The 11,284-nt window shown below is 40.8% G+C and overlaps 1 protein-coding gene across 1 annotated transcript; it reads right to left on the bottom strand.

The window, feature by feature from the left end:
* Nucleotides 1–2,425: 2,425 nt before the first annotated feature.
* On the bottom strand, nt 2,426–5,893 carry LOC121566192 (high choriolytic enzyme 2-like). The gene is made up of 8 exons (XM_041872308.2): nt 5,866–5,893; nt 5,411–5,485; nt 5,178–5,223; nt 4,815–4,967; nt 4,286–4,403; nt 3,398–3,576; nt 2,989–3,070; nt 2,426–2,655 (listed from the first exon to the last, which is right to left on the bottom strand). The coding sequence occupies exons 2-8, from the start codon at nt 5,474–5,476 to the stop codon at nt 2,529–2,531; spliced, it is 771 nt and encodes a 256-aa protein (XP_041728242.2). The 5' UTR covers nt 5,477–5,485; nt 5,866–5,893; the 3' UTR covers nt 2,426–2,528.
* Between the last annotated feature and the right edge of the window lie 5,391 nt (nt 5,894–11,284).

The following is an 11,284-nucleotide window of genomic DNA, read 5'->3' as shown; positions in this document are numbered from 1 at the left end:
CTATTTAACCTCCTCATGGCACTAGGACACTCCCTATATCAAGTGTCGCTATACCCGGAGTCAAATACCTATGCCTCTCTCAACCAACAGGGGGCGCTATGCCCACATTCTCCACCAACTGTGGCAGTGCAAGGGGTTTTACACCAGTTTATCAGATTATAAATATACATTATTTTATCTTTTATCTCTCTGTGTTTCATACATTTCCTTCAATTCGCAAGAGGCTGAATGTATCTCACAGGAGAAAGCATCCGAGCCAGCTAAACAGCACTCCTCTGTATCACTACATGTAGGCCATCTATCTCATATTGTCTGGTCCAAACGAGTATGACATTGTTGCCTCCCGTAGCATTGAAGTCAAGGGAAGCCAGCAAGCATTTGTCCTCCCTTGATAAAAAAGGTTTTAAAAAATGTGCCAGCTCAACTGTGAATGATCCTGACGCACCAAAAATAAAGGGTCAAGGGAAGCCAGTTTGGATTTAGGAGTCACTCCTATTAAATCCCATTGAGAGCATACGTCATCGACAGAAAACTTTAATTGTTGCATCCCGTTGTGTTGTCCTCCGGTGGCAAGCTAGCTAGCTAAAATTGGCCCTTTCCTAAATTAGCCATGGATGGAGATAGGGATTTGGATTTGTGGTTTTACTTAATTCTCCGTAATGGCCAATGGTTATAATGGCGATTCTGATCCAACCATTAATGCATACATTGTTGTGCCCCTGGCCTGAGAGGATAGAAGTTCAATATGTAGCTAGATGTAAAAGGCTAATGTTAACTATCTAACGTTGCCCATTAATGGAAGTTAGGCTAGCGAGCAAGCATTTTAGCCAGATAGCCTAGGACAACAAAAAATAAAAATGTGTACTGTATGACAGATTTATAACCGTTTTGTCAACATGAAAGAGAGGAGGATGGCATTGGTGTTTCTCTACGAGTAGGGTGAGTCAACATGTTTTTCTACTTGCACGAACGCGCACACACAGAAATCAGAACCATGGACAGCCACATCATATTTAGCTTACGTTGATTGGACTATAATAATAATAAGCCATTTAGCAGACGCTTTTATCCAAAGCGACTTACAGTCATGCGTGCATACATTTTTTTTTTTGTGTATGGGTGGTTCCGGGACTCGAACCCACTGCCTTGGCGTTACAAGCGCCGTGCTCTACCAGCTGAGCTACAGAGGACCACAGAGGTATTTTTAGTTGTCACTATTAGACTAAGCAGTGTTGATTTGATGATGTTGAAGTTGAAATGGTGCTGGACTAGTGTAGGCAGCTCATGTTTTCTTTGCAACTTGTGGTAACTCTCTGTGGTTCGAAATCAATAGTTGTATAGTAGTCCGAAAATGTCGGAAACATTCACTTGCTTGACCATGCTGTCGGTCATGTAACTGTCTGTTACTGTACATGCAATATGGTTGCTATCCGGTGTTGTGATAAAATAAAGATGTGGTTGAATTTATTCTGCCACTGTGTCTTCTTATTGTCTCGGCCTTTAGGCCTATATATCACAGTCGCAAGGCATATGAATTAACAGGTTATAGTGAAAACAATGCAATTATCACAACACATATGTTGTAATATGGCATTTTGGGGGGGATACTTGGCTTCTCCAGTGATTTTACCCACACACCGCTACTGATCAGATTTAACTTCGACTCTACTTAGCATTTCATACCAAACCTTTTGAATTAGGCTGTGTCTGTTTCTCAAGTAGATTGGGTCACACAATGGAAGAATGGTTTTTGTGAAGAATGTCTGTCGGGATCCAAGCCAGAATACAGACAGCCATTAAACTCTTGTTTGTAATTACAGTAGACCAGGGGTGTCAAACTCATTCCATGGAGGACCTAGTTTACGCAGGTTTTAGTTTTTTCCTTTCAATTAAGCCCTAGACAACCAGGTGTGGGGAGTTCCTTACTAATTTGTGACCTTAATTCATCAATCAAGTACAAGGGAGGAGCGAAAACCTGCAGACACTCCGCCGCCCTCAGTGGAATGAGTTTGACACCTGTGCGAGTAGACTTTTCCTGACAATGCTCTGTAGTAATGTGTCGCCCCCTTGTGGTCAGCATTGGGACTGACTGCAGTTAGGACTAGTAGCCTAGTGATAGAGCAGGGCTGGTGTCCAACAGTTTGATTGGTGCAAACAGCTGTATCTACCAGTCCTGGGTTCAAATACTATTTCAAATGTTTCATATGCTTTGAGTGTTTGCTCTAGCCTCCCAATTGTGCCCAGTAGGCAGGGTTTACAGTTTTGAGAGTATTTCATTGGTTCTATTGCGCCACGCATTCTCAATCAAGCCCAGCTAAACTAGGTTATTTGATATGATTTCAAATAGTATTTCAACCCAGGACTTTTATCCACGCTGTAAAAAAATATATGAAGACATTTAAAATAATGAAACAAAAATGCAGTATATTTTTACATGGAGGTTTATTCAACTTTATTCTGTGTTTTTATATCAACACTGAATCATCGACACTACCTTACGAGAGAGGACAGAAACACAAGGTGTCTGTTTAACAGTTGTACAGCCTGTTGAGACGGGTGATGTCGCTCTGGCTCATCTGGGAGGCATTGCCGATCTCCACGTTCTGGTTGGGGATGGGAACCATGGTGGGCTGGTTGTTCTTGGAGAAGGCATACCTACAATCACATCACATCATCATGAACACTTGGGATGAGTGGGGGTAGGCTTACCATGTAATCATATTTTTGGTCATGTTTTCATGCTTATCTAGACAGATTAGAAGTAGAGGGGTTCAGGTAGATGAAGTGGAGACAGTAGGAAGGGTGGATCAGGGAATCGGATTGAACATCAAGTTCAATTCAACAAAAATGATATGGGCTTGAAGCCGGGTGTCTTACTGCTAGACCACAGGCTCTGCACAGAATTAGAATTTTATGAGGCTGGTTTGACAATTACTCAACTGACTAAGCATCTACTGATGTGAAAGTGGTAAAACGATGTTGACTAACCTGTGGTACTGCATGACAGAGTTGTAGTCATAGGCCGTTCCCTGGTTCAGGGTGGCAATCTTGTTGAAGTTGTGCTCCATGCCTGGAAGAGAGAGAATACGTTAGATTCACCTTGCCCTAATAAATAAATGCAACGGTTGGTGATGAATGCAACAGTGTGTTTGTGTTTGCCTGTATATGTACTGTACATGTTTGTGTGTGTGTGTACACATGTCCACAGGAATATATTTAGGATAATATACAGTATATATATATATTTTACATATATTTATCAGGGTGTGCTGCAGCACCCCTACTTCCCGCGGCTATGCGTGTACACATGCATAGAATATAATAGCATTGAATATAATAGAATGTCTGTGTATGTACATGGTTATATGGGGACATGGGAAAGAGAAAGGGATCCTACCAGACTGGACGTTCTGGAGGAGAACCTGGATGTGGTTGTCACGGTCGCTGCGGGTCTGCTCGTGGTTGAAGCCCAGGGCATGGAGGAGCTCGTGCTGGGTGGTGCCGTGGTACACACAGCCGGAACGGCTCAGCGACACAACCTGGGCGTTGCCAGAACGACCAACGTAGGACCAGCACCTGCCATGAGAGGGTTGGACAGAGTTATAACAGTGCAATTTGTTTTAAATGTCTCTGTCAGACCTGCACAAACACACACACACACACATGCACTCAACCACACACGCACAAACACAGACACACACACTGTTAGATATTACTGCACTGTCGGAGCTAGAAGCACAAGCATTTCGCTTGTATGTGACAAATAAAATTTGATTTGATTTTGATTTGTTACCATAAAAGTGTCATGCCATATAATGTGGTTTCATGTCTCACTGGACTTTCCTAACTAATGATGTATATAAACCCTGGATAACTGACACTAGGTGCTGTATTGAAGTCACAGCGCAGCCATCTTGGTACTCCTCCTCTAATGTAAAAAAGATTTTGGAAGCTATAGAAATACATTTATTAATATCTACATTTGTTTCTTTGACACGTTTATTCTAAGACAGATGCCTTAATGCATACATGTAATTTTGTCTTTGAAATATTTCATTGAAATAGTTTAGAATTCTATCATTCCTATTGAGGACTGCTCCAACTGGGGAGTGCCAATATGGCCGACCGGTGCCTTCAAAGCCTCTTAGTGGCCAATATATAGCATCAGCAATCCAGGGTTTATATAAATAATTGGTCCCAACTCAGCCTGTTTGTGTACGTCATAAAGATACTCATATAATTCATAGCTCTTACGATTCTATATGTAATTCCATAGTATACGTACCCGTTTTGGGACTGGATGTGCAAGTAGTCTCTGTGGTTGGTGCGCTTGACGAAGTTGATGCAGGAGAAGCCGGCGAAGGACTGCAGACCACGCTCAATGACTTCCAGCTCCCTGGTGGCTGGCAGCACACAGATGGGACAAGAAAAATACTGTTAAAAAACGACTACTGTATCATGAAACTTGCTACACAATACAGTTAATGGCCAGTAATGATTAGATGTTACTTATATGGTCTACTTATATAACCTTATACAGTAGTTTGGGACTCATGTACAGATGTAGGATCTTCATTTGTAGTGTATTTGATGTTTAAAAGGGCTTCTGACGTTTCTAATTTACACTTTAAAATGTCAGATTTGATTTGCCCTAACAAGAAATGTATGAACCACTAAAAAAAATCAATTAATTATAATCCACATAATAATGTATATTTGCTGTTGCTGCAGGATTATTTTCCTGCTGTAGCAAACTAGCTCAAATTAATATCCTACATCTGTAAAATAAGGTATCATTATGACATGGTACTCACAGTACTGGTTGGCAATGACATAGGGCACATAGACCTTGCCGTCGCTGGACTTGGGCCACATGCAGCCGCGAGACGTGCAGGGGTCAGCGTTCCTCTCAGCTTCGTTGACGTAGGCGATGTCATCAACAATCAAGGGCTCGTTGCGGGTATGCACTGGAGGGATGGGGACAGGACAGGATGTCAAAGTGTGACACTTTGGATCAGTTTCCCGGATACTGATTAAGCCTAGTACTGGACTAAAAAGCAATGCGATCATGGAACTTTATTTTCTAATACATCTTTATATAATATTTCATATCACTCATAATGTTATCTGAAAGTGTTTGGCGGGTATTGTATATCACAATTTAAAAACTGTCTTACCAACATTCCTGTTGGCCTTCTCCAGCAGCTCAGAGACAGAGAGCTCCTATGGCAGCAAAGACAGAGAGAGAAATAATGACATTGACAAATCAGCAAACACCTTATAATGAATAGTTAGGTTGTTTCACAAAATATGCATGCAGACGTCCACACGTAAATGGATGAACACACACATGAACACATGAATGCAGACACAAAACACACCGTGGAAAGTTTAGTAGAGTTTTACTCACCTCCTCGGCCCAGGTGGCCACTACAAGCACGGCCAGAAGGCCCAGAGTGTACTTCAATGCAGACATGTCAACAACCTGCCAGGTTATACACTGTCAATAACTCTGAATACCACCACAGAAAGTAATTTATTTACTGTAACTTTCCTGTAGTACAGGTGTAGGATTTTAATTAGATCACTCTGTTGTTGGAGGAAATGTCTTCCACAGCGGGAAATGCAAACTTGTAGTGTATTCAAGGTTTAAAAAAGGCTTCTATAGTTTGTAATTTCCACTTTAAAATGTCAGACTTGATTTGCCCTAACTAAAAATGTATCAACCACTACATAAATGTCCATTAATTATAATCACCTTTCCTGTTGCTGCAGGGTTATTTTCCTGCAGTGAGAAACTGGTCAAATTGAAATCCTACACATGCATGACATAGCGTAGGCAAAGCACATGAACAACACTCTTACCTTTCGGGAAATGAAGTGAAGTTGGTTCACTGATCCAGACACTGCACCTTATATAATGCAGTTGACTGGAAAACGATCCATTCATAGACCGTTTGGTAATGACATTTGAAAACACCCCTTTCTGCTGATAAGATGCAGGTATGTTGTCTCGATGACATATGGCTAATTCTCACACCAACCAGAGAAAGTTGGAAAAGCATAGCCTTTCCAAACTTCTCTATTCCTTGAAAATGCTATCTAATCTTTTGCAAATACCCAAGGCATGTGAAATACCACAATGTGGAGACAGGTGCCTGTATCCAATGGTTAGTAAGACCACCTCAAATGACTACTGCAATGTTATAACATTATGTTAGTCACAGTTTTACTATAAGTTAGTAAGTATTTAGGTTAGTTAGTAAACAAGTAAGTAAGTAGGTAAGTAACTATAGTGTCTTCAGAAGGTATTCACAACCCTTGACTTTTTCCACATTTTATTGTGTTACAAAGTGGGATTAAAATTGATTTAATTGTACTTTTTTTGTCAACGATCTACACAAAATACTCTGTCAAAGTGGAAGAAGAATTAACATTTGTAAAACATTTATGAAAAATAAACTTTCACCCTGCTATTATCCAGAAGGCGAGGTCAGTACAGGTGCATCAAAGCTGGGACTGAAAAAATTTAAAACAGCTTCTATCTCGCCATCAGACTGTTAAATAGCCATCACAAGCACATTAGAGGCTGCCTATTGAAATCACTGGCCACTTTAAATAAATAATATGCCATTTAGCAGACGCTTTTATCCAAAGCGACTTACAGTCATGCGTGCATACATTTTTGTGTATGGGTGGTCCCGGGGATCGAACCCACTACCTTGGCGTTACAAGCGCCGTGTTCTACCAGCTGAGCTACAGAGGAACAATAGTCACTTTAATAATGTTTACATATTTTGCATTACTCATCTCATATGTATATACATTTTAGTCATTTAGCAGATGTGCTTATCCAGAGTGACTTACAGTTAGTGCATACATTATTTTAATTTTAATTTTTTCATACCCCATGTGGGAATCGAACCCACAACCCTGGCATTGCTAACGCCATGCTCTATCAACTGAGCTACATCCCTGCCGGCCATTCCCTCCCCTAGACGACGCTGGGCCAATTGCGCGCCACCACATGGGTCTCCCGGTCACGACAGAGCCTGGATTCGAACCAGGATCTCTAGTGGCACAACTAACACTGCGATGCAGTGCCTTAGACCACTGCGCCACTCGGGAGATATAATATAATATAATATTCTACTGTATCTTAGTCCATGCCACTCTGTCATTGCTTGTCCATACATATATATATTCTTAAATTCCATTCCTTACTTAGATTTGTGTGTATTGGGTATATGTTGTGAAATTGTTAGATATTACTTGTTAGATATTACTGCACTGTCGGAGCTAGAAGCACAAGCATTTTGCGACACCCGCAATAACATCTGCTAAACACGTGTATGTGACAAATAACATTTGATTTGATTTTATATAAATTGTGACGAGAACAGGTCCCAAAATCGACCCGTGGTACTTCAAGAAATTCTGACTTAACCCCATCCATCATGATGGCCTGAGTTCTGTCACTAAGATAATCATGAAACCAAGAACAGGCGTCAGAGCTCAGGCCTATCGAGGACAACTTATTCAAGAAAGTAGCATGATCAACAGTATCAAAAGCTTTTGACAGGTCCGCAAGCAAAGCAGCACATTTCATTTTAGTGTCTAAAGCATTGTTACGAACCCCGTGGTTTTCAAAAGCTAGGCTGGATGGTAAAGACACCCGTAACATAACTCATGCGAATTAGAATAGTGAAAAGAAACATTGAGAACAAAATACACAGACAACCAATCCTACCGTCAAACACAAAACGTTTATTTTAAACACATGGTAAACGGTTTGGGGAAAAGGGGCTGAGCTGGACCCTAGGAATGAAATAATAAATTCAAAAACCCCTAAACTGATCCTGCCTGCCTCAAGAACCGCTAGCTTGCTACTAACTATACAAAAATACAGTGGGTGGTCCGCTCAGGTCTAACTAGTGTTTTTAGACAAAGTTTTCCTACGGGTAGTGTATGCCCAAGGGTGACTTGCAAAAAATCCCCTTTTCCCAGGCACCAACAAACAACATAGGTAAATAGGGACTAAACAGCAAATGAGTGACTAGACAATAGCAAACAAGACACCACAGTAATACATGGAACAGGACAAAGTGAGATGTATGGGCTATGACTATGTGGTGTATGAAGGAATGAAGGAATGAAGGTAGTCTGTCTATCAAAAAGGTATGTCAGGAGGAGTGTCCACTGATTGGTCCACCTCAGCAATCAGCAGATGAACTGACGACTGACAGGTGGGACACACCAACGACCACCAATCTGGAACACAAGGGACACCTGTGAATAGGGCAGAAGGAGAGGAAAAACACAAATATACATACAGGATACCTGTATCCATAACAAGCGTTGACAATATCATTAACAACTTAAGTGGTTGCTGTAATAGTGCTAAGTCCAGACCTAAACCCCTGATTGATTTACATTCAAAATACATTTCTCAGATAAAAAAAAATGCAAAGTACAAGTGTACATTTTACCAAGGATTCGTGAATCTTAGCTAGACAAGGAAGCCTTGAAATGGGATGATAATTATTAAGATCACTACTATCCCCGTCCTTGAGTGGCAGCATGAGCTGATTTCCATACTTTTTGAATATTTCCTGATAACAATGTTAATTAAAAAATTTGGGTTATTGAGCCAACAATGATGGGCGCTGCACACTTAAGCGGACCAGGATCCAATTTGTCGGCCCCTGTGGATTACTTGTTGTCTACTGCTAGCAAAGCATCCAGGACTTCTATTTCTGTAAATAGCCTAAAAGAAAGGCTTTGACTATCATTTATCTGATCATTCAGCAAGTTTCCCCTATCAGCATCCATCCCAATATCATTGTGAATAGGCTTGGAAGTTCTGAAGTAGGTGGCAGTACTCATTTTTGGTGCGTACTGTTTATATTTAGGTGCAGGAGCAATATTTCTGAGCTAATATTCTATAAGAGGAACAGGAGCTCAAGCAATAGAGATTTGAGGTGGTGCCGGTGCTCAGCTCCGGTGAGCTCCTATCCAAGTCAAGTACTACTGCTCCTGAACTTATTTAGTCTTGCCATAACAAAGGGATTGAATACTTATTGACTCAAGACATTTTAGCTTTTCATTTTTAATTAATTTGTACAAATGTCTAAAAACATAATTCCACTTTGGGTATTTTGTGTCGGCTAGTGATAAAAAATCTAAATGTAATAAATGTTCTATTCAGGCTGTAACACAACAAAATGTGGAAAAGGTCAAGGGGTGTGAATACTTTCTGAAGGCACTGTATGTAAGTAAGCCTTGTCCGAGCCAGACTGGCCCACAGTTTTACTGTACTGCTCAATAAAATGATTGATGAGGTCAAATTAATTTAAATTAATATAAATTTAGGTTAATCAACCAATGTCAGCAAACAGTTGAGCCTTGTCTTTTTTATTTGAAACTTTGATATGACATTGTATAGACCTAGTATACTGTATCATACTGTACATTCATGTGATATTCTGACATTAACTATGCATGTTTGTGATAAGCAGTCACAACTGTTTGCCCTTTACTGTGACAGATTTGACTGCTCAACACTATGGAAGTCAGTTAATTTGCGACTTCAACTTGTGTCTTTAATGTTGACTCATGCTGTATATTTCATTTACATAATATTACGTAATACATTTTAAATCTCATGAAAAATTGAAAACACACAAATCTCACGCCTGCTCCCCCTCCCCCTTGCGCTCGAGGGCGCCAGGCTGCCCATCATTACTCACACCTGTCACCATCGTTACGCGCATCTGCGCTTCATTGGACTCACCTGGACTTCATCACTGTTTAATTACCTCTCCTATATCTGTCTGTTCCTCAGTTGTGATCCCCGTGTCAGCATTAATGTTGTTATGTTTCCCCTGTCCAGACGCTGTCCGTGGTTTGTTGCATGTCTGTTTATATTCAATGCTCACTCCCTGTACTTGCTGCTCGTCTCCTAGCGTCTGTCCTCACACAAATCCATTAGTTTTAGATCAACAATATATTATGGGTGGGTGGGAGGTGTGCTTCTTTCTGTCCAATGAGTACATTTATGTACAATATTAACTATTAGGGGACCCATTTTGACCGCTTCTGACACATCCAGAAAATACTTGGATGTTGGTGTAAATGTCTGTAGCTCAATGTGGTCCTCTGTAGCTCAATTGGTAGAGCACGGCGCTTGTAACGCCAAGGTAGTGGGTTCGATCCCCGGGACCACCCATACACAAAAAAATGTATGCACGCATGACTGTAAGTCGCTTTGGATAAAAGCGTCTGCTAAATGGCATATTATTAAATGTCAGTGTGAAGCCAAAGGCTCAGAACCACACGACAATAACTTTTCTATTCTATTGTATTTTATATTCTAACAGCATCGAATTGGGACATTTGAGTGTCCTAAATCACAATTATTTGTGAAATGTTTCTTAATCATTATACTAGCTGTACCTGAAAATAAAATCATGTAGAAATATGTAATAGCTATTTTTATTTTACTGTAGCTAAATTAATAGGTCTTATGTTTTATAAGAGCCAGAGAGGTTCTCTCTGGAGAAGCTAGCTAATACAGCTTTAAAATGTTGAAAGGCCAGAAGAGAAGACATAGCTGGATTGATGTGCGTCACATGAAAACAAACATGTCTGACTTCAGTGTTTGAGGGTCTACATAATGAAGAAATCAGTACAATTTATCCTATTGGACTTGGGGAAAATTGGAAGAGTAGGGGGAGTCGGAGGAGAAATGTTGTTCCTAGACAAGGCAAGAACTAGATGTATATCAGGAGAAGTGCAGGACTATCATAAGGAGAGTTATACTTGGAATACGGTGGAGGAATGGAGGGAAAAAGAGAGGCAGAGGAGGTTTAAGAGAGAGAGGGAGGAAGAGGGTGAGCTTGAGTCAGTTTAAAATTGCGGAAAAAAGGGAGATGGTTTGTTAAACAAGAATGGTAGAAAGTGTGACAGAGTGAGTTGAAGACAGGAGGAGAAATGGAAGTGAATGAGGGCGAAGTATCGGAGGTGGTAGGTGTGGTGAAGTGCTCGGAGCCAGAGGCTAGCACCGAGGGTCAGGATAAAGATGAGTCTGACAGTAGGAGTGAAGTTTTTGGAAAAAGTGGACCCTTGCCTTTTGGCTGATCCATGTGCGGTTTCAGGGTGGGTGAAAACAGAGTTGGGTGCTGTGAAATTGGTGAGGGTAACCAGAAGTGGTCTTGTGATAATTGTTTGTGTTTCTGCTGGTCAGAGGGAGCAGGCCCTCTGTGTTAAACAAATGGGGGCAAGA

This window comes from Coregonus clupeaformis, chromosome 19, assembly GCF_020615455.1.
Source record: "Coregonus clupeaformis isolate EN_2021a chromosome 19, ASM2061545v1, whole genome shotgun sequence".
NCBI classification, from domain to species: domain Eukaryota; kingdom Metazoa; phylum Chordata; class Actinopteri; order Salmoniformes; family Salmonidae; genus Coregonus; species Coregonus clupeaformis.
Note: the sequence above shows the minus strand (reverse complement) of the source record. Positions and strands in the feature narration are given on the sequence as shown.

Bases quoted from the DNA above. Each gene is read 5' to 3' on its own strand.
- LOC121566192 (XM_041872308.2), bottom strand. From the start codon at position 5,476: ATGTCTGCATTGAAGTACACTCTGGGCCTTCTGGCCGTGCTTGTAGTG. The intron at 3,071-3,397 runs GTAGGATCCCTT...TCTCTCTTCCAG, and splicing joins CCTCCAGAACGTCCAGTCTG to GCATGGAGCACAACTTCAAC. The intron at 2,656-2,988 runs GTTAGTCAACAT...ATGTGATTGTAG, and splicing joins TCTGTCATGCAGTACCACAG to GTATGCCTTCTCCAAGAACA.